Source organism: Octodon degus, unplaced genomic scaffold (genome assembly GCF_000260255.1).
Source record: "Octodon degus isolate 3935 unplaced genomic scaffold, OctDeg1.0 scaffold00184, whole genome shotgun sequence".
Lineage (NCBI taxonomy): Eukaryota > Metazoa > Chordata > Mammalia > Rodentia > Octodontidae > Octodon > Octodon degus.
Window position 1 is genome coordinate 398,080 of NW_004524760.1, and position 22,462 is coordinate 420,541.

A 22,462-nucleotide genomic window follows, 5' to 3' on the forward strand; every position below is an offset into this window, starting at 1 on the left:
TCTGGAGGAACTGGGGATTGAACTCAGACCCTTGCGCTTGCCAGGGAAGTGCTTATTCTACTGAGCCATCTCCCCAGCCCTTGGATATCTTTTAAACCAGCATCTGGCTTTTTTTTTTTTTTTTTTGCAGAACCGGGTGTTGAACTCAGGCCCTTGCGCTTGCCAGGGAAGTGCTTATTCCACTGAGCCTTCTCCACAGATTTGGAACAGTGGGGTTTCCTTCCTTCCTTCCTTCCTTCCTTCCTTCCTTCCTTCCTTCCTTTCTTCCTTTCTTCCTTTCTTCCTTTCTTCCTTCTGTCCGTCTGTCCATTGGTCCATCCTTCCTTTCTCACTGTCTTGCTGGAATTGCACACTTAGCTTTTTTATGCTTTTGTTTCCGTGTTCCACTCTATCCTGGATATCTTTCCATGTGGAGTCATGTAGAACTACCTCATTCTTTAGAACAACTGCAGAATCCTGCCTGCACTGTGTGGCTGGGCCATCATTTACCTAACCGTCCTCCTGCTGATGGATGTGTAGACTGTTGCAGCGCTGCTTTGTAATTATATGCTGTGCTGCTGTGAACACCCTTGTACCCATGCACTAAGGCCAGGATTTTTGTAGGAGAAATTCCTGGAAGTGGGATAATTGGATCAAAAGACATGCACACTCTAAATTAGGAGAGACTGCCAAGCTGACCTCAGGCAAGGTTGCACAAGCCTGCACCCCCATTGGCAGTGTGCAGGTGTCTGTGTCTGACTTCCTTGCCAAGAGTGGACACTATAATAAGCTTTTCAGTTTTTCTAGTCACTTCGGCAAATGATATCTTGGTTTAATTTGCATTTCTTTAATGCAAAGATTGGGGGAGGGTATCTAGTTATATGTTTTACTGGCCACTTTTATTTCTTCTGTTAATTGTTCATAATCATTGTCCATTATTCTACTGAGTTTGTTAGTCTTTTTCTCATTGATTTTTTTACAGTCTCTGTTAATGGATATTAACCCTTCACTGTTGAATGTGTTTGAAAATATTTTCTCCTTGTCATTTATGTTGTTTTTAACCACATAAAGTTTTAAAAATGTTCCTGTGTTCAATATGTCAGTCTTTTCCTTTATGGCTTCTTGGATTTGTGTTAAGTGTAGAAAGGCCCTCTGCCCCTCAAGATTACAAAATGATTCTCTTCTGTCTTTTCAGACACTTATAATTTTTTTCATCAGTGTTCTTGATCCATCAAGAATGTAGTTTTTCATGCACAGTATGAAGTTTACATTTTTATAAACTTTTCTGAGACATCTGTTGTTCCAGTGTTCTGTTGATTTGAAGGATCTCTTAATTCGCATAGTGGAACTCCAAATTCAGTGGGAGGGCCAGCCCTGAGGGAAATAGCTGGGAGTGGCTGAGGACTTCCTACCCACAGGGATATTTGTGTGTGTTATCTCCTGTACTTGCTCCTCTCAAAACTTCTGTGAGGTGCAGGAAGTGTCATTATGCCCATGTGTAGACAAGGAAACAGACACAGGGAGATTAGCCAGTCCTGGGTGACACAGCCCAGAAGGGGAGCTGGGATTTGAACTGAGATCTGCAGGCAGGGCACATGTTTGTCTTTCCCATAACATAAATTAATATTAATGTAGTCAATTTGGCACACACCTGTGATTCCAGGTACAAGGGGTTGAGGCAGGAAGATTGCAAGGACCAGACCTTTCTCAAAAATACAAAACAAAACAAAAAAGCTGGGTATCGAGCTCAGCACTACTCCCTAGGTTCATCCTCAGTGCTTAAAAATGCAGATGTATATTATATGCGTATGTATATTATCTATTAAAATTATATAATGCAGTGTATGAAAATATATAAACATGAAACGTGCCCTACGAAACCCTAATTACAAGTGTCTCTCCAGGGCAAGAGTGAGAGCTCGAGAGTTAGCTCTTCATGCTCAGGGCCACCTCTGGCAGGGCTTGCTCAGAGCATGCGTGGAAACTAGACTGCCGACCCCCTGCGAAAGTGCACACGCTATCTGTGAAGTGGGCAGGTCAGGAATAGGACCCCCTTGCTCTGAGGACGAGACTCACAGAAAGTGACTTGCTCAAGACTACAGGACTCCTTAGTGACAGCTGCTACATCTGTCTGGCTCTTCATCTAACGTGTCCCCTGCCACCTAGTATCTCTGGGAGGACCCTTCATAAGTAGGGAGCCCCCCACCTAGGGTGAGGCTGGTCGTAGGGGTGGGGGAGCTGAGGTGTCCCGCTTCCCTCAGGGATGGCTGCATCAGCCGGGAGGAGATGATCTCCTACTTCCTGCGCTCCAGCTCGGTGCTGGGAGGCCGCATGGGCTTCGTACACAACTTCCAGGAGAGCAGCTCCTTGCGCCCGGTTGCCTGTCGCCACTGCAAAGCCCTGGTGAGCACCCTGTTTACCAACCGGGAGCCCGAGCCCCACCCCCTGCTGGCCCCGCCCCTCCTGGAGCCCGGCCTGCCAGGCAAACCTCTTTATTCTACCTGACTCTTCCCTTGCTGTTTCTCCTCTGGCCCTGAGGAGGGCGCGAAAGTCTCAGTCTCTGCCCTCAAAGGGCAAGGTAGTCAACACCCTCCAATCCCTACTCCCCTAGCACGGCCCTCTCCTCTATTGCAGATCCTTGGCATCTACAAACAGGGCCTCAAATGCCGAGGTAAGATGTCAAATAAAGGTGGCTGGGCTGAGGTTTTGGGGTGAATTACTGTCTTGAGTGGGGATTTTTACTTTGGTGGGGGTACCGGTACTTGTCTAGAAGTACAGTACTTCAGAACCAGACAGGTATCTTGATTGATGTGAAGGGAGCAGCACCCTTTAAGAGATGTGTATTCTGGTGAGGCCTGCAACAGAAAAGAGGGTGTAGACTTTCAGTAAGGATGAAGAGAGCACTTTGGAACTAGACTCTTATTTTGGTGGGGCGGCTGCTCATGAGCAAAGGGACATGTGGAGAAGTGCAGGTCTGCAGGACAGGATGGAGAGTTTCTTTTTTTTTTTTTAAATTTTATTTATTTATTTATGTGTGTGTGTGTGTGTGTGTGTGTGTGTGTGTGTGTGGTCAGCTCAGCCCACCAGGGGGCGGGGCTGGCTGGCATGTGGTGCTGGGGGATTGAACTGTGGTCCCTGTGCTTTGCTGAGCTTGTTCTAAGTAGGTGCTTTAGACCACTGAGCCATCTCACCAGCCCAGGATGGAGAGTTTCTGACTGAAAGCCCGGGTTGGCCTCCCTGTCCTCTTTCCCAGCCTGTGGTGTGAACTGCCATAAACAGTGCAAAGACCGCCTGTCTGTGGAGTGCCGGCGCCGGGCCCAGAGTATGAGCCTGGAGGGATCTGCCTCCTCTCCCTCTCCCACACATGCCCACCACCGAGCCTTCAGCTTTTCCCTGCCTCGACCAGGGAGGCGAGGCTCCAGGCCCCCAGGTAAGAGGGAGTCTCTTCCCAACTGGAGTGAGGGAGATGGGGCCACAATGGCAGCCTATTAACTTATTCAGGATGCAAGCTGATCTAGAGTGTGTGATTCTTTTCTGTTGATGGAACCGCATAGAGGAATCAGAGCGGTGAGCAGGTGGCCAGGGAGCTCTTGACCTTTCTGAGGCAGGGAGGAGAGACCTTGATTTATAAAGAAGGGTGAAAGTGAAAGAATTCAGAATTCCAGACACACTCCTATTTTGTTAGAGGGACTGGCAAAGGATTGGAGGAGTTATGTGAGCCATTTGCCTGCATTTCTCTTTTTGGCTGTTCTGAGAAAAATCCCTTGCCCTGCTGAAGTCCTGGCAGCCCTCTTAGAGTCTCTGGTGATTTTAAATCTGTTTGCTGAATGACAATTCACTGGATGATTATTTTCCTGAGAACGGTCTGAAGAACTACATTACGCTGGGGTCTGAGGCAGTTGACTACAACTGTTGGGGTTGGCATAAGTCCTCAGAAATAGAAAAGATAAAGCCATTTGCATTGAGTCTTCCAGAAGTGCTGGGGTCTAAAATGTGAAATATACAGAGCATTGACATTTAAACAAACTGCACTGACAAATCTGTGGCTGCCAAAAAAGCTGGGGCAAAATGAAGAGCCTCAAAACGTAGGTCATTTGGTCATTCAGGGAACTAGGTTTTGTTGGATGGGTCAGCTTTTGGGGTGGGGATGGGGCAGGCCCTCCCTCAAGAAGGAAGGGCTGCTGGGGTGATAGACACCCAGGAGTGTGTTCTCACAGAGATCCGGGAAGAGGAGGTGCAGACGGTGGAGGATGGAGTGTTTGACATCCACTTGTAACAGATGGTGATGGTGAGTCCTTTTGTCTGGATGCTGGGACCCTCCATGAAGGTGGAGTGGGGGAATGATAGGGAAATGGGTGCTCTATTTAGATGGCTGGGCAGGTGGACTCCTAGCTTGTTCATGGTGTTATCCTCAAAACCTCTATTTTTCTCTTCCTAGTGTCAATGGATGATGGAGTCATTCCTGCTTTGGAGAAAAGACTCGGACTCAAGCAGGCAGCCTGGGGCTTGGGGCGGGAAGTTGGGGCTAGAGGTGGTGTGTGAGGGTGGCATGCACTGAGGGCAGGGCTAGGGCTGGTGTCCCCAAGGTTGTACAGATTCTTGTGAATATTTGTATTTTCCAGATGGAATAAAAAGGCCCATGTCATTAATCTGGACTAACAGAGCCTAGAATCCGGGTTGAGGTGGGGGTGCTGTATTTATGGGACTGATCTTTGGTGTAGCATTTTTAGCCAGAGAGATTTGGGAAGTCTGGAATCTTGAGGGATAGAATTTTAGAACTAGAAAACTTCCAAGCATAGGGATTTTTGAAGGCTAAAATCTTGGAGATGTAATCTGTGATACTAGTATATCTTTGCACCCTGGAGTTGTTGGACTCAGTGGTCATATATAGCCAGAGTCTTTAGCACATGGTCAAAATTCCCTTGCTTTTTTTTTTTTTTTTTTAAGAGTCTTGGTTCTTTTATTTTTATTTATTTATTTTTTCTCCAAATGCCTTCAGGGCAGGTTTGGCTGGCTTGAGTTGTGGGGATCGAACCACAACCTGAGCCTGACTGCTTTGCCGAAGCAGCCACTTAAAGAACTGAGCTACAGGGCAGGCCCCCTATAAGGATTTTTTTTCCTTATTTTTATTTTTTGGCGGGACCAGGGATTGAACTCAGGTCCTTGCACTTGCCAGGGAAGCGCTTATCCCACTGAGCCATCTCCCCGGCCCAAAATTCCCTTGCTTTGAGCTGCAAGGCCCTAGGCCCTCTCCACCCATCCCTTCCCCCACAGTTACCCCCTCCCCCCAGTGGCTCTGTTCCTTAGGATTCCTACCATGGAGGCATGACAGTGCATATCTGTAATCCCAGTATGCAGGAGGCTGAGGCAGGAGGATCACAAGTTTGAGGCTTGTCTGGACTACATAGTGACATCCTAAAAAAAAAAAAAAAAAAAAATCCTTGCTTGACAGGTGGCCTTTCAGCCCCTGCTTGAACACTTCCAGTGACCCTTGTGCACTGGTAGGAATCCTGGGAGGAAGAAAGCCGCTGGTGGGGGTGGAGGAGGTGACTGGGGGGGGGGGGGGAAGGGATGGGTGGAGAGGGCCTTGGGCCTTGCAGGCCTCCCTACAGTGGGAGTGGCACTTCTCGGTCATGTAGCCTCCTGGCCTGGTGCTGCTGCAAGCCGGAAGGACAGTGACTTCCAGAGGAAATGCATATTGATCCTGCACTCAGTCTCCGGAGGTCTCTTCCAACCCAGCTTTCTCTTCCCTCCTGAGCTTGCAGAACAGAGGTTTTTGGGGTCACCATTACCTGAATTAGGCTAAGGCCATGTCTAAGGCTGATCTCAGTGGGGAGGGCGGCCTGGGAGTTTCTTAAAGGTTCTGGAACTGGGCCAGGCTGTCCCCAGGATCAGGAGAGTCCAGATATCAACCAGATATTAGCTCCTCCAACTGAGGGTGTCTTGGGGTAGACATATGAGTCCCCCAACTCCTGCCTGCAATGCACAATACCTATGGATCTGGCAGAGCCTCAGCTTTCCCATGAATGTGCCTTTCCTAGGTATCCCCATTTCTGGTCCATCTCATTCCCTTCTGGATTATTCCTTATTTTGGGTCACCCTCTTCTCCTCTGTCACATCTCAGCTTCAGCCCTGTCTCTCATTGGGTCCCCTGCTCTGCCCCTCCTGTACTCAGCCCCCTCCCATCCTTCCCCCTCTTGAGGCTGTAATATCCGTTTCACGATTTGGGGGCTGAGTTGCTATAACAACAGACTGGCGATTGTGTTGTGAAGAGCAGCTCGCTCCTGAGCCGCTGCCTCCCGCACTGCCTCCATCCCTGCAGCCTGGTCTGCTCCCCTTCCCACCCTCAGCCCTGCTTGGCCCCTTCCCAGTGTGTATGTGTGCTTGTGTGTGTATGTATCTGTGTGTGCAGGTAGGCCCTGCCTGGCACATGACGTGTGCCTTTCTTTTCATACTTGCATGTGTCAGAATTCAGTGTCTGAGCTTCACATTGTGTGTGTACCTGCACATGTGTGTGCATACCTTTGTACATATGTGTATGTAAGGATGTGCACACTGTATTTGCTCCTCTTTTCTCCTTGTGTGTCCCCCCTCTGTGCATACAGGAGAGAGGCGTGTACTCAGCATATCACTTGGGGTGGCTACCTGTGTGTTCATAGTGTATACCTTGACGTGGAGGGCCCCAGCTGCATGGAGGTCTTTCCCTGTGATGAGGGATGGGCAGAGAGGTGCAGTAGGTCCTAGGTGACCTTTCTTGCCCTTGATGGGCAAAGCTTGGAGTGGGGACAGGAAACAAGTGCTCACCCTGACCTCCCTCCCTGCCCAGGTTCATTGTAAGTTCTGTCTTTGAGTCACTGCACCTGTCTGTCTCTTCTTGTGCCCTGGTGCTTGCTGCACAGAACTAGTGTATGCATGTATGTATGTGTATGTGTGCATGAGTGTCAGGAAGCTGCAGGAAGAGGAACAGTGGAGGTGGGTGGGCAGTGGGCTGTGGGGTCAGACAGGAGCTTTCATATCCACAGACCCTGACTCAGCAGTTCTCATTCTATGGTTCCTCCAGTGGCCTTGGTGAGCATAGCTTGATAGTCTTTCCAAGGTCAGAGTAGACCCCAAGTCTGGGAGCTCATCAGAGATCCCCCTTTTTATTCTCTAAGAAATACCCTTGCAATCTGGGATGTTTTCTTTTTGACCCTCAGCTGGAGAAGGAGGTCCTCTCTGGACAGGGGCATCTCTATTCACCAGCTCAGTATGTAATTGATCATTTTATAAAGTACCTCAGGTGCAGGATGGCCTGTGGGCAGGTCTCCTGTGTGCACTGTTTCCCTGGGCATGAGGTTGCCCTTGATTGTACAGATACAACGTGTGCACAAGTGAGTTTTACCATGGTGGAACATTTCTGCAGGTGTCCCTTTGTATCTTTTTGGAATGCCTTGGGTACTTGGATAGGTGTGCATGGCTGTGAGTATGCGCCCATGTGCATACAAATGCACCAGTGGTTGTGCTCCTGCATATTTCCTCTGGCTAAAGAAATACCAACTACCCCTGGCTGTGCAGATCACCGATCCTGCAACAGAAATTAGGATCTTGGAGTGAACTGGCAAAATAGTCTAGTATATGCACACCTACACACCCACACAAAAAAACACTGCCTCATTCAGAAGTCCAATGTTCAATTTACTTAGTGGTATATGCCCTAGGTAGCTGTTAGGTCCAGCTTGCATCCATTACCTGAAGAGGTGTTCCCTTCCCACACTCAGATCCAGGCATGCTGCCACGGATGTCCCTACAGAGAAGACCTGCAACTTAGAACCACCCTTTAAGCTCGTAGGAGGAGCAGAAAATAGGGGTTCCTCAGCGACCAGGCATATATAGCCAATTCAGGCTTCCAGACAGGACAGTCTGACCCCAAACTCTGGGACTGTCTTGAGGCAGGGCTGGGTAACCTCAAGTGCCTAAGCTTACCCCTTCTCCACTTGTGCTTTTCTCTTCAATGTTTTGTCCTGAGGCCAGCAAAGGCCCACCCTCCTCAGTTCTGGGGACCCCCAACCAGGAGGCCCCAGGGTAGTGTGAGAGAGGAAACTGGCTGGGTAGAGAGAGCCCCCTGCAGCCAGGGTCTCCTTACTGGAGTTTCCGCAGCCCGAGCCTGCCCCTGGATGCAGCCAGCAGAGGGCGCTGCGGACCAAGCCCTGCATGGGTGCCCCAAGTTGGGTTCAAGGCTCTCCTTTGGCTAGTCCAGCCTTGGGCGCTGCCTCAACACGTACCCGCGGGCCAGGAAAGGGGTGGGGTGCCGCACGTGAGGGCTCGACCCAATGGGTAAAAGGCTAGGGCACCTGGGTTCCCGAAAGACAAGTTGAGCTGGGGGTCTACTTGGCGGGGACTGTGGCGTCCGGAATAAGAAGCTTGCGAAGCTTGACAGGTTCTGATGCCCAGAGGCCGGGATGCCGGGGTCCCGCACGGGGGAGGGAAGGAGGGGCTTGGGGAGCTGGGAATCGGCGGCCTCTGCGCCTTCCCATTGGCTGCAGTGGTCGTCCGTTAGCGCGGCGCGACCCAATGCGTGCGACCGAGGGGCGGGTCCGGCGCGGCTGCTGCCGTCAGTCGGTGTTGCAGGGATGCGGCGGCGGGAGCAGCCGGCCTGACTCGCGAGCGTCTTCTTCGGAGCAGCGCCGCGGCGGGGCGGGCGGGGACGCGGCGGGGAACCGGAGAGGCGCGAGGCGGCCGACGCCGCTGGCCCCAGCTCTGTCATCCGCCGCAGACGGGGCGGCCTCTGAGGTGGGATCCCCACCCTCCAGCTCCTGGAGCTCCCAGAAAAGGTACGGAGGGGAGGGGGGGCTGCGGCGGAGCCGGGTGGGGGGCGGGAGCCGATCGGGGGAGGGGAGCGATCGGACAGGGGGAGACAGGAAGGTGGGATTAGGGGTCGGGGGCGCCGAGCTGAGAAGTGACAGAGAGGAGACGAAGCCGTGGTGGAGGGTTTGAGGGTCGGAAGCGCCTGTGGAGGGGGCATTGGTCTTGGGCTGGGGCGAAAGGAGGGAGCTGGAGGGTGGGTCTTTGGGGGAAGGGATGGAGAGAACATGGGAACCCCGAGGGCTGTGAGAGGGGTGCTGAGGGGGCTCCGCGGTCTGTGCTCGCCCCAGCAGCCGAGAGCAATGCTGGGCCGGAGGGGCTGTGAGCTCCTGTGCTCTGAAGGGTCTGCAGGGGAGAGACCGACGAGGAACTGGGCTTCGTGGGAGGAGACGGAGAGGGGGCTAGACTGAAGTGGAAAGGGAAGGAGCAGGGGCCAGGCCGAGGGCTGAGGACCGGGCTCCACTGGGGGATGGGAGCCAAGGGGAGAGGAGGTTATTGGGAGGGGGCAGAGGGGAGGGTGCCAAGGTGCGGGAGGCAGAGAGGTCTCAGCTGGGGAGAGCTGGACAGGATAGGGGGCTGAGGGAAAGGAGCGGAAGCTTGCGGGGGAAGGCTGGGGGCGAAGAGGGGAGACTGGGAAAGCAGTAGGAGGGGGCTCTGCTGGGGTGGGAATGCGCTGGGGGCGGCGACAGGGTTCTGGCCAGAGTGCTGCAGGGGGAGAGGAAGCTGCAAGGCCTAGGCTGCTCCCCCACCCCTAAAGAGGAGGGGATCATTTCTCATGTCCCAGCCTCCCCCAGCGAGCGGTGGGAGCAGTGTGTCCTAGGTTCTCTGGGCTGGAGTATGAGCCCTTGAACCCTTGATGGGTTCTCCGAGGTAAAATTAGCTTTGAGGGGCGGGGTGCAGTTGTCTCCTGAGTCCTGGGAGAGGGCATTCGGTGCCTCACTGAGCAAGGCATGGATGGGAGGGGCTGTGTCTGGGTTCCTAGAGGTGAAGGGGGAGACTGGCCAGGCGAGCAGTGATGAAGTAAATACTAGGGGGTGGGTCTCCTTTTGCCAGCCCTCTTGACTGCTTTGGGAGCTTCCATAGACCTGTTTTCTGTGTGTGTTGAGGTGGGTGAGGATATTCTATTTATTCCTGTCCCTCCATCCTGTCCACCTTCCCAGTGTCTGGGCGTTCCTTCTGGGGGAGGGTGAACTTCAGGGTTTTACGTTCTTGTCTTCTGCCAGGGAAGAAGAAAGAGAAGGGAGCAGGAAGGAAGAAAGAGAGAAGGGAGGTTAGCTGGTTCCTTAAGTGTGGGGCCTTCTGGTTTGTGGGTGCTTCAGCCCCTCAGGTACCTAACACCTGCTTCCAGGGATGTCTCTGGAAGGCTGCCATCCAAGGCTGAGTCTGGTGGCCTTGGGTCCCTGCCGGGGGAAGTGTTCTCAGACCCATCCTGGCCTCAGCTATGCTGCGGTGGGAGGGACTGATCAGTTCAGTGGGCAGTGGCCACTGGGAGTTCTTCCCAGGAGCTTTGGGCTTCTCTGGGCTCCTTGGCCAGGGCTGAATCCACATGACAAGGGACTCCTGGGAAGAGGGGCCTAGGCTCTGTATAGGCTGCTGGGGACCTCTGTTTCCCTTGTAGGCCCAATCTCTATCCAAGTCCAACTGCTCCATCCAGCCCAACCTTACCAGTGACACAGACATCCTGACACAGATATACATGCTCGGTGGCACTCACCCAGACACACACCTACACAGGCACACATACCTGTGTACACAGTACACCTCCTGGCAGCATACCGCCCACACTCCCCGCCCAAGGAGATTGCTACGTTGCCTCCTGCCTCTAAGACCTCCCCCAGGATCCCTGCTTTCATGTACACCACACACGTCTGGCCTCTGCATGTCCTCAGAGCCCTGGACAGCACTGCCAGCCCTTACCCTTAGACAAACACAGTCTCCTTTCCACCCATTCACCGCTGCAGCTCTCAGTACGACTGTGCCAGGCTACACATGACATACCTCCCTCCCAGGTACACGTGCCTAGCACACACCCTTTCTAGACACCAGCTCCCTTCTGGGTGCACCGTTACAGCCATGTGCTACTCTGGGTCCTGAGCCGTCTGCTCCAGTCCTGTGAGTATGCACATGCATGTGCACACCAGCAAGTACATGCAGGCTTTATACCTGGCCGCCAGATCTGTCTTCCATTTCATTTTTGTCACTCTCTTACCTTCCTATCCTAAAGAATCCCACAAGTCCCAAGCCTTCCTATCCCTCCTGAACATGACCACAGTCTCTCAGTATATCCCAGCCATACCCGGGCTCCTGCACAACCCCTGACTAGCACTGGAAACTCACTGCCCATTCATTGGCAACTCTCCGCCCAACCCCCTGGAACAACCCATGTGTGTCCACACTGCCACCCACCCTGCATCTCCATCTGTCCTGTGCTCTCCCATCCTGATCCTTCCATACTGACAGGGTTACTGGTGGCCTGAGCCTCATTCAACAAATGAAAGTGCGTGGTGTCTCACTGTCATTTACAAAACTGCTGTTCTGCTGCCACCACAATGTAATACAGGGAGGGGAAGATGAAGCTTCTACTTGGCCCCTCACTTTCTTCATCTGTAAAATGGGCACTCTTATACCTACCTTACAAGATGTGACAAAGACCAGCTGAATTGATCACAGTGGTAATAATAGTAATAACAGCTGTTTATCGTGCACCTACTGCATGCTTGCTTTGTGAACTTTCATTTAATATATTTGCCAGGCCCCTGGTAAGCAGTAGCTATATTTGTATTATTATTACCATAAGTCTTCCTATATGCATGCACACACACATGTGCACACACACATGTGCACACACATGCACACCTGCCATGGATACTTTTATGAACATTCCCTGGCACCTCAGGCTTACTCACTGGGCTGCCCCTGGAAACCGTCTGTCCCTTGTGTTGCTGGGTGCCCCTGCCGAGGTCGCCCTGCCCCAGCTGTGCATGGCATAGGGACACTCAGTGTGCTTATCTCTCCTACTGCCTACCCTTAAGGCTCCAGGCACCTGGGCTCCAGCCCCCACTCTACTAAGCCATTCTGTGCACTCCTGTTCCCAACCCTCCATTTCTCAGTTCCACACAGCTGGTAACAGCCTCATCATACTCAGCTGAAGCTGCCCTTGTCCCCAGTGCCTTCTTGCTTCTCTGTGTGCCCACTGAGCCCTGCTCAAGGACCTGCAAGCACTCCACTGTCCCCCAGCCCTTCCAGTTGGTCTACTCCCGTTGGTCTTCATGACTTTTTGTCCCTTTGCCTCTTCCTTGGGCTCTAGCAGATGAGGCATTAAGGTTGGAAGAAACTGAAGTGGAGTCACAACTCTGTTGTGGGTCCCTCTCTTCTCTGTCACTGTCCTCCTATATGAAAGGGGGCAGCAGTAGTCTGTGTCTTGTTAGTCTCCCACAAGGCCCCAGTGAGAATCTAAAGAAACATTAGACACATGTAGTTTTGCAAAAGGCTTGGTAAAAAGGCTGAGACAAGGAGTTTTCACTTTTTCACACTTTAGTCTATGCTAAAGACTCTACTAACTGCTTTAAACACACTAATTCTAATTCTGACAACACTATTATTATCCTTATTTTATTCATAAGGAAACTGAAGCCCAGAGAAGCTAAGTAGCTTGCCAAAAGTCACACAGCTAGATTGAGGTGGAGTTGGCATCAGAGGCTGGGCTCTAGAGCCAGTGCCTATAACCACTGTACTCTTTTGCTTTCCTTCACTGCTGAGCCTCTAACTGGGTATAGTTAGATCTGTCCAGATCTTCCCTTAGCTGTGCTAAGTCGTCAGGGCCAGGAGGAAGGAAGGAGTGGGGGTTAAGAACTGTTTGCTGTCTTGTCCTGCCTGGGGTTTAAGAGAGGACAGTGTGCCCCCACAAAACCTTCTGAACCTGAGGGACCTCAAGACTCAAACAGCCTGATTCCACCTGCCCCATGCCTCATGATTCAAGAAGCCCCTTCTAAGCCTCTCTGAGCAGTAGTCACCCGCCTCAGCTCACACACCTCCACAGCCTGGGAACTCACCCTCCACGGCCCACTCTACTGCTGCATGGTTTGGGTTGCCAGCAACTTTCTTTAGTTTAAGCCAAAATCTCCCCCTTAGAACACGCACTTTTCCCACCTGTCCATGGCTGCCTTCTGGGGCCACCAGTAATGTGTGTAAACCCAGCTCTTCCTCCCTGGTGCCAGGGGAGGCCCCTGCTGTCTCGCTCCCAGCTGGCGTGAGAGGAAGCTGGCATGAGGAGGAGAGCCAGAGTGAGGCTGGTGTTCCCACAGCTGAAGGGGTGTGTGTGTGTGTGTGTGTGTGTGTGTGTGTGTGTAGCATGAGGCTGACCAGAGAGGGTGAATGCAGGGGTTCTGCCGGGTGAATGATGTGGGGGCTGTGCTGAGTAGGCATGGACTTTCCCACTCCAGATTTCACATGTATCTGCCCACTTTGCACTGGTGAGGGCTGGGACCTCTGGGCAGGCAGGTCCTGGGTTGGAGCAGCGGGTGCAGTGGGAACATCTAGAATGGAAGGGAGTGACCTTGGGTCTTCTAGTCTTACTCTTCTGTGTGAACCCTTCTTGGTCCCTGTCCCTTTCTGGGATTCAGTTTCCAAATTAAAAGTGTGTGTGTGTGTGTGTGTGTGTGGTATATGAGAGAAAAAGACAGTGAGAGGATCCCATGGGTGCTGAGGGTCCTGTTTTTAGTCCTGGGTGACTGTGCTCCAAGTCCCAGGCAGTGTTCCTTGTGAAGGCCCAGAGAGTGAAGGGTGAGCTCTAAGCCTGCTACTGCCCTGCAGCGTCTGGGCAGTGCAGCCTTTGTGCATGGCCACAGGATTTAGGGCAATAGCCCCTTTACTCACGACACACAGAAACTCAGGCTGCTAACCTGAGTGCTTTGTCTTGAGCCTGGTTGACAAAACTGCTTCTTAGAGCCTGGAGGACAAGTAACACGTGGGGACATGAGAGGGTCTGGCCTGGCACCTGACAAAGTGCTGGGGAGCCCGGAAGTTGCCACCCCCATCCATCTACAGTAGCACTCTGGGCTGTGGGAAGATGAGGAGGAGGCTGTCTGGCTCAGGGGGACCTAGAATAGTTGTCAGGAGAAGGTATAGGGAGGGAGAGAGTAGTTGGAGGCTCTGAGGGTGGCCTTGTCATCCCACCCCCAGCCCCTCCTGCATGTCACCAGTTGCCCAAAGCTGCCAATTCCATCTGTGGGTAGAGGGTGCAAGGCACTGCCTGGGTGCAGAAGCCCAGGATTCTTCCCGTGGGAGAGGTCAGCTTCCCAGAGGAGTGTGGCTGTTGGCCAGCTGGGCTGGCAGTGTGCAGTGGCCTGGCACTGTGAGGAGCCAGGGTACTCTGGGTGACTCTGGGCAGTATCCCAGCACTGGCAGTGAGTACTGGGGCAGAAGCATGAGTCTGGGGGAACAGTGCTGGACCCTGTGGGGGTGGTGACCATTTAGTTGATGAAGTTATGCAAGGCAATGGCTGTGGCCCCCGGGGAGCAGATCCCTGGGGCCAAGGCTGCTGCCAAAGCCACAGAGCTGAGCAGTAGGTGCTGAAAAAGCTGGGCATCCCTGGCCAGCAAGAGCCCCTGTGTACTGCAGCAAGGTGGTCTGGAGGTGGGATGGGGGAGACTGAGAGGAGCAGTGTGCAGTTGCAGGAGTCCTGGGCACTGTAGACTGAGGTGGGGTGGGGTGGAAAGGACCCAGGTGTCCATTTAGTCATGCTCCCCTTGGGGCTGTCTCTGCTTTGTAAGCCTAAAGCTGCCCCAAGGGTCTCTCTGGGTTCCCAGAGAGAGAGAGGGCTGGGGAGGGCCAGCGCTTCGCTTCTTCGTGGTTGGCCCTGTCGCCCCATGCCTGAGGCACAGAGCCAGGCCTCCTGTGCTGCAGAGCTGTGGGCTGTGGGGAGAATGAGTAATGAGCCCAGAGGGGCCGAGGGCCCAGACCCTGCCCTCGCCCCTCCCTGGAGGCACCGCAGAAGCCCAGCCTCTGCCCCATGCTGCCCACAGACCTGTGCCTGCCTGCACATGGCAATCCTCCACTCCCCATCCACACCCAAACCAGTGGAACCCTTCCTCCTGGAATCTCACCCACTTTGTACCCTCCCCCCAATAGGTGACCTGCCCTGGACACTCAGGACCCAGGTGCCTGCCTCCCAGCCACTGGAGGCTTAGTCCCACTGTCTTTTTGTCTACCTCTAACTTCCTGAACAGAGGAAGACCCTGCCTGGTGCTTCTCCCAAGGACCCCTTTTCATCTCCACAGAGGGTGGGGAATGTAAGCATGACAGACCCCTGAGTGGGGGTGGGGCAGGGGAAAGGATACTATCCCTTCTGATAGGTGGGAAGGGTAGACAGCAGGACACAGTCCTATTCCCTCCATCAGTGGAAATCAGTAATTAATTCCCTTCCCAAAATAGTATCTGGGGGTGAGGGTGGGGTGAAGGCCCAGATGAAACTTGGGCATGCCAGGTTGAGGCTGAGATTCCTACAGGAGTGGGAGAGAGATGACTTTTCTTCTGGCCAGAAGGTCTGGGTGTCTGTTAGGGTGGTCTCTAGCTGTCCCTTATATAGAGGAAGGGGAGTTTTGGCTTTTCCTTTCCAAAGCCTCAGGGATCCCCTTCCCCTGCCCTGGGCCGGGGTGGTGGTGCATATGTGTGTGTGTTTGGGGGGTGAGGGCATCAATCAGGCTGGGAGCAGGTGCTGCATTTAATTTGATTGGCTAATTAGCCCGCGCATGTTAATTATCTCCATTACCCAATGAGGAGAGGCAGTGGCAAGCTATATATAACCCAACAGTGTTGTGGGGGGGGGGTTGCAGGCCTGGATCTTCTCTTTCTTGCTTGGGAAGGGGCAATTCTTGGAGGGGCATTGGGAGAGAACAGTTAGGTCCCCCAAAGGAGTGCTCATGTGATGGGGGGGGCAGGCAAATAGAGCCACAGGGAAGGAGTTGAGAAGGAAGGACTGGGTTTTGCAGGTCTCTTAGAGATGTCTCCCTAGACATTACTGATGGCTTGAAATTTATCTGCCCATCTTCCTTTTTGCTTGTGTCACTTGAACCACTCCTGCCTTCCTGTGACTCTGCTCATTCGCTCACTATGGTTTTTTAGGGAGGACTCTAGCTTTCTCTTTTCCTACCTCAACTTTCTCCCACATAGCTCTCTGGCTCTGCCCCCAGCTCCTCCTCTGTTTCCACTGTCCTGGCCTTATTTTCTTTGGTTCCCATCTTTGTGAGCTACATGTGGCTGTCCTGTCCATTGTCACCTTCCTGGGTGTGCTGGAGTTGGACAGACTTGGATATGAAACCTAGGCCCCTGCTGACTGTCTGTGTGACCTTGGGCAAGTCCCCAGACTTCTCCATATGGATTTCTCCAAGTATTAATGATTAAGTAAAATGACATTTGTAAAAATGTCTAAGATTCAGTGACTTGACAAATGCTGTTTGAATTTGCAATTTAATTTCTCAATCTTCTCTCTTTTCTCTCCATCAGACCCCTTTCTTCCCCATTACTTTTCCATCTCTGCCACTTCTAACATGCTTCTCTCCTTCCCTGCCACCATCTTTCCTTGTCTCTTCCTAAACTCTGGTCCCTCCCTGCTTCTCTCCACCTCCTTCCCTCCCTCCCCAAAATAAAATCAATGCAATATTCAGGAGGGTTGTTGGATATAAATAATTACGACTGGGAGTTTAACGAGATGCAAATTCCCCTCCCCGTTGTGGGGTATAAATTGCTCTCTGACAGCCAGTTACAAGGGTAATCATTTCAGAAAGGCAATTTTATGCAAATGAACCTGCCTGCCTCCTGGTATCTCCTCTATCCCTGGATGAGGGGCCAGGAAGAACTGAGGAGTAGGGGAGAACCCAGGTAATAGGGTCAGTCCTGAGGCAGAGGACCAGGAACTGGAAGTTGAGGGTGACAGGCAGATTTGTTTAAGGAGGAATGGGCCTGGTGAATTAGGGCCCAGGACAGGAAGAGTGATTTGGGTGAGGGGCATGGAGATCTGAAACTGGATTACAGGAGTGGAGAGGGCTTGAGGGCATGGATACCTGGCTTCTAGTTGGCTTCTACCCCATTCCTAGCCTGGTTAGGCAGTGATACCATTGACAATTAATTAATCTCAATGAATTATTTAGCAACTTTATTATCCAGCATCAAGAACTGATGGAAGCAAGTGATTCGTGGCTGGAGGTGGGAGCCTTGGACAGAGGTTGGGCAGCTCAGAGAAGGGGCCGGGCCACCCTCTAGTGGAGTCCTCAGCTGCACCTAAGGAGCTGGCCTTGGTGCTGACGCTAGGGTCCTTTGGTAGGGTTAGTGTGAGGGGAGCTGGCTTGGACTCCTGCTGGACTCTTGGCTATCACCTCTGGCCTTAAACTAATAAAGCCCCCAGTGAGTAGTACCATCTCTCTGCAAGTGTTGGCCCCTGCGTACTTGCTCCCTGAGGGCATCTCTTGCTTCCAGATCTTTTGCAGGCTGGTGCCTGTCTTAAAGGGAAACAGGTGGGATGGGGGTTGGGGAACCACCACTGGCGGGCCCCTCCCTCCGAGCCCCTCACTAACGCTCTCCTCTCTGTTTCCCCGCAGGCGTCCCTCCCCCTGCAACCGTCAGAGCTCCCGCGGCGCCCGGGGGACGTCTACGCCGGGCCTGCGCGCGAGTCTTGCTCCGCAACCGGGCCCATGGCGCTGTGAGCAGGCGAGGCAGCCCCGCTCGGCGCGGGGGGCGCCCGGCCCCCTGCCCGCCCCATGCGTTCGCGGCTCTGAAATCCGAGCGGGGCCGGGGCCGCCCGAGGCATGGCGCCCGGGAGCCGGTGGCGACCGCCGCCGCCGCTCTTGCTGCTTGTGCTCGTGCTGGCGGCGGGCGCGGGCGGGCTGGAGTTCGGCGGCGGCCCCGGGCAATGGGCTCGCTATGCGCGCTGGGCGGGCGCGGCGAGCAGCGGCGAGCTCAGCTTCAGCCTGCGCACCAATGCCACGCGCGCGTTGCTGCTCTACTTAGACGATGGCGGTGACTGCGACTTCCTGGAGCTGCTGCTGGTAGACGGGCGCCTGCGGCTGCGCTTCACGCTCTCTTGCGCGGAGCCGGCCACGCTGCAGCTGGACACGCCAGTGGCGGACGACCGCTGGCACATGGTGCTGTTGACCCGCGACGCGCGACGCACGGCGCTGGCGGTGGATGGCGAGGCCCGGGCCGCCGAGGTGCGCTCCAAGCGGCGCGAGATGCAGGTGGCCAGCGACCTGTTTGTGGGCGGCATTCCGCCGGACGTGCGCCTCTCGGCGCTCACGCTCAGCACTGCAAAGTATGAGCCGCCCTTCCGCGGCCTCTTGGCCAACCTGAAGCTGGGCGAGCGGCCCCCGGCGCTGCTGGGCAGCCAGGGCCTGCGCGGCGCGGCAGCCGACCCGCTGTGCGCGCCCGCGCGCAACCCCTGTGCCAATGGCGGGCTCTGCACCGTGTTGGCTCCCGGCGAGGTGGGCTGCGATTGCAGCCATACAGGCTTCGGCGGCAAGTTCTGCAGCGAAGGTGAGTCCCAGGCAGCCGCGCGTGTGTGGGGCTGGGGTCTCTGGGGTCGGGATTCCTGGCTCGGGCTCGTTGTGAGGGAGCCAGTGGGGCATGAGGGGCTGCGAAGTCGGGGGTCCGTAGGCTGACGTAAGCTGGAACCCGCGGGCTGGAAGCTGGCGCGTGTGGGCGTGGCAACGTGGGCGTGGCTGGTGTGCGTCCCCTGGCTAGTTTTGGTAGCAGGTGTAGTTGGGTCTGAGGGGGCTGAGGAGGTCATGTGAGAGGGGCCTGCGAGAGACAGTAGGTGAAGCCTTGTGTGTGGGGTCTTTGGACCCGGGAGTGGGGCCTGTACGGCGCGAGGTAGGGGAGCCGATGGGGTCGTGTGTGGGGTCTGGAAGGGTAGTGAGTGGGGCATGTGTGGGAAGGCAAGTATAGCTGGCTTTGATGCTACCTTGGTGGGATTCTCTGTTGGAGGAGAGGCCTGTAGAGTCCTTTTGGGACCTCCAGCGCTGGTCTGGCTGGTCTGGGTGGGACCTGTGTGGGTGGGACCTGTGTGTGTGGGTCCTGTAAGACGGGGGTGGGACCTGTGGAAGGACTTGTGAGGAACCGGGTGTGCCTATGATAGAGAGGGGCAGGCCTTGTGGGCGGAGCCCGTGAGGGTCTGGGCACTTCCGGTGTCCCTCCTTCCCCTTTTCTGTGAGTCTGAGGGTAGGAGGGCGGAGGGGAAAGGCTGGGCTTGTGAGGCCTGACTTGAACCAGGAGGACCTGGGCAAGAGCGCGGGTGAGCGAGGATAGAGTGTGAGGCCGTGCCCGTCCTCAGCAGGACGACCGGAACCGAATGTACCTATCTATCACCTGGCCCAGAGAAGAAAAGATGTGTGTGTGTGGGGCAGACGCTCCTGGCCAGGGGTTGGCAGTTGGTGAGGTTCAGGAAAGCAGGCATTTCTCTCAGTACAAGAACTAGAAGGGAGGCTAGTGTAGCCTGTGGAGCGAAGGGCTCTGAATCCTGGCAGCCTGGGACGTAGGATTAAATATGGAATAGAGCCTTGGGGAGGGAGTTTGAGCCCCACAACCCAGCTGGGGGGGGTGTTTGTTGTGAAGGGAGGAGGGTGGAAGGTAGAGCTGGGGCTGCACTGTGTCTTTATCGAGAATGAAGAAAGGCAGGACATTCAAGACCTCCTTAACCTTGGGGTGGCTGAGGGTATAAGGGACAGGTTCCCTATCATTTTTGGAGATGGTAGCTCCTTTGCCAGGAAGGATGTGCTGTCAAGCATGCTTTCCTCTCTCTAGTACCTCTTGAAGGTGTGGCTCACTGGATGGTTGTGTATGTGTGTGTGTTCATCCTGTAGGAGGAAGGGTCTTTGAGGGAGGGTGTGTGTGTGATGTTTATGTCTACAAACTAGTGAGGCTAAGGGAATGGGTGTCCCCATGACCCCATGGCTGTGTGCATGTGAACAACCTTGGGAGATGTTAAGGTCTGTAGGTTTTAATTGTGTATTTGTAATTGTGGGCTTGGGGTTGTTTTTGTGGCATTATTTGTACAAGGCTGTGGGATGTACTTTCAGGAATTGTGTGTATTAAGTTAATCTGACACCTTCTTGCTTTTTCTCCAGGGAGTTCAGGTGCTCCCTAAACTGTGAAATTGTGTCTCATGTGCTGAGGCCCGAGTGTCTGGCAGCACGTATTTTATGTGTGAATGGGTCTGTCTGAACAGTACAGCCTATTGATAGGAGCCCAGTGTCTCGTGGGGTGAGCAGTACACAGCTGTAAGTTTGTGTGCAGGTTCCCACAAATATGTGGTTGAATGTGAGGCCTTCGTAAGATACCTGGAATTTATGAAAAAAAATCTTTCCAGGACCTTATTTTTATTTTTTGTTCCTATGATTCTATCCCACCAAACCTTCCTGAGAAAATAAGATGAACCATTCTAATAATTTGATGGAAGGGAAATTCAGGCTACGGAAGGGTATAGTAACTGGCCCATGGGCTCACTGTGGCTAACTTGGGCCTGGATGTATGAGGAATGCACACAGAGGCATTCTGGTCAGTCCATTCTCTGAAAGTGAGCAGAGCTTTCCAGTGAGCCAAATAAAGTATGTGCTTCAGAATGCCTGTTATATTGTGTATAAGATATGTTTGAGTGAATGTGTTTGAAATGGTATTAAATGAGTATGCTAGGTGTGCATTAGCTGTGATGGAGCTGAGAGAGATGGGTGTGTGTTTGTGTGTGTGTGTGTGTGTGTATGTGTGTCCCATTTTGTGTATATTTGTAAGAAAAAGAAAAAGAGATCTTGGGTGGGTGTCAGACAGCTGGTAGAGGTAGCATTGCCTGTGTGTATATGGTGTGTGTTTGTCTGTGAGTGTGATATGTTGAGAGAGTGCTGCTTTGTCTGTGATAAAAGGGCAAGATGTGTCTTTATTCACCTCTGTTCTCACCACCTAATATAGTACCAGGCACTTAGTGGGTGTCTGATAAAGATTTGTACGATGAATGAAGAGCTATAATAGTAAGTATTCAAGAGAATAGAGGCTTGAGGTAAGGCCATATGTATACATATTTTCAGATTTATAGCGTGGTAGCTGTAGGGGAGGCTGTAGACACTGACTGAACCTGGAGATTATGGCACAACTACTCTACTGGTCCCCTTCTTCTGCCTACCCCACACCTCATTTCTTCACTTTATATTTATTCCTTATTTCCAAGGTAGCTCTGTAATATCCTGTGCTCACTATACCTCTTCTAGTACATTTTTATCTAGCCAGGGAGAAAGGGCATAGGACCCCACTGTTGGTTGGGATGAAGACAGGAAGGCTTTAAGGTGAGTCTGGCTCCTGACCTCTGAGCAGTTCTCAGTCTTCAAACTTCCCTGGAAGTTCCAGTTACTTCAGTATTACCTGCTTTCAGTGGTTTCCAACTTTTTCTGAAATTGAGAACATTGTTATTGTTCTTGTTGTATTGAGAGATGGTCTTGTTATGTAGTTCAGACTGGCCTTAAATTTACTATATAGCCTAGGCTAACCTTGATCCTCCTGCCTCAGCCTCCTGAGGGCTGGGATTATATGTGTATGACACTATGCCCAGTTGAGGCCTTTTTATTTTATTTTAATTTTATTCTTTTTTTTTTTTTTTTACTTTTAGTGTGTGTGTGTGTGTGTGTGTGTGTGTGTGGCCAGCTCAGCCCACCAGGGGGCGGGGCTGGCTGGCATGTGGTGCTGGGGATCGAACATGGTCACCTGTGCTTTGTCAAGCTTGTTCTAAGTAGGTGCTTTAGACCACTGAGCCATCTCTCCAGCCCCTTAATTTTATTCTTGAGACAGGGTTCTGTTATGCAGTTCAGGCTGGCCTCAAACTCAGGACCATCCTCCTGGTTCAGCCTCCTGAGTGCTGAGATTACAGGTGTACTCCACTGTACCTAGCTTGAGGGCATATTTTTAAACGTCAGTAATTCACAGTACTCCTTCCAAATAGTAGTTATTATTTTTGTATTTGCTTATTGGGAAAATAAATGACTCAAAGCTCCAGTGGATTTGGAAAGCTTTTAGATGACTTTGATGTTATATTTGCCATTGTGGTTAATAAAATATACATTAGAAAAATAGATTTAGCTTTATACACAAGATGAACCAGTCTGCCTTCGATGCTTGGTGTCCATATCGGTTTGTGGATCCTTTGGATCCCTGCTTCCTGGTGTCTGGGCTTATCCATCAATTGAGAACCTGCCAGAATTTTATTTTTTTTATTTTTTTATTTTTTATTTTTTATTTTTTTTTACTTCTAGGGATGTCTGGCCACACAAACTTGAAGACAAAACTAAGTATTAATAACAGAGTCTGTGTACCTGTTGCTGATTGTCTGCCAAAGCATGGAAAGAGTAGGCTGAGATTTTACAATGGTTTGTGTGTCTGCTTCCTGGTGTCACCTGTGTGTCTGTGTGTGTGTGTGTGTGTGTCTGTGTGTGTGTGTGTATTGTTTGAAACAAGCTGAAAGATGATCTAGGAAGAAGGGGTGTGCAGGTGTGTGTGAGACTGTGTGGAACTGGGGTGCAGATGTATAAGGCTGAGTACACCTTGCTGAGAAAGGTAGGAAAGTAGTGGAATGTGTGCACTACGAGGAGGTATTCATAGGTTTTTTTTTTTTTTT

The 22,462-nt window shown here is 52.6% G+C and overlaps 2 protein-coding genes across 21 annotated transcripts in view; both read left to right on the forward strand.

Annotated features, from left to right (window-relative positions):
* Positions 1–4,634, forward strand: part of Rasgrp2 (RAS guanyl releasing protein 2) — a 16,110-nt gene extending 11,476 nt beyond the window's left edge. For 8 of the 9 annotated variants that reach the window (XM_023703983.1, XM_023703978.1, XM_023703981.1 and 5 more), the window contains 5 exons: positions 2,241–2,382; positions 2,614–2,650; positions 3,233–3,409; positions 4,197–4,267; positions 4,418–4,634. In XM_023703983.1, coding sequence (XP_023559751.1) covers positions 2,241–2,382; positions 2,614–2,650; positions 3,233–3,409; positions 4,197–4,255 — 415 coding nt within the window. In that variant the 3' untranslated portion in view covers positions 4,256–4,267; positions 4,418–4,634. The remainder of the gene's footprint in view (positions 1–2,240; positions 2,383–2,613; positions 2,651–3,232; positions 3,410–4,196; positions 4,268–4,417) is intronic. The other variant, XM_023703985.1, reaches the window with a different exon arrangement.
* A 3,978-nt stretch (positions 4,635–8,612) lies between these two features.
* The window catches only part of Nrxn2 (neurexin 2), a 112,150-nt gene continuing 98,300 nt past the window's right edge, over positions 8,613–22,462 (forward strand). For all 12 annotated transcript variants that reach the window (XM_004643751.2, XM_004643749.3, XM_023703905.1 and 9 more), the window contains exons 1-2: positions 8,613–8,789; positions 17,415–18,345. In XM_004643751.2, the coding sequence (XP_004643808.1) occupies positions 17,622–18,345 (724 nt within the window). In that variant the 5' untranslated portion in view covers positions 8,613–8,789; positions 17,415–17,621. The remainder of the gene's footprint in view (positions 8,790–17,414; positions 18,346–22,462) is intronic.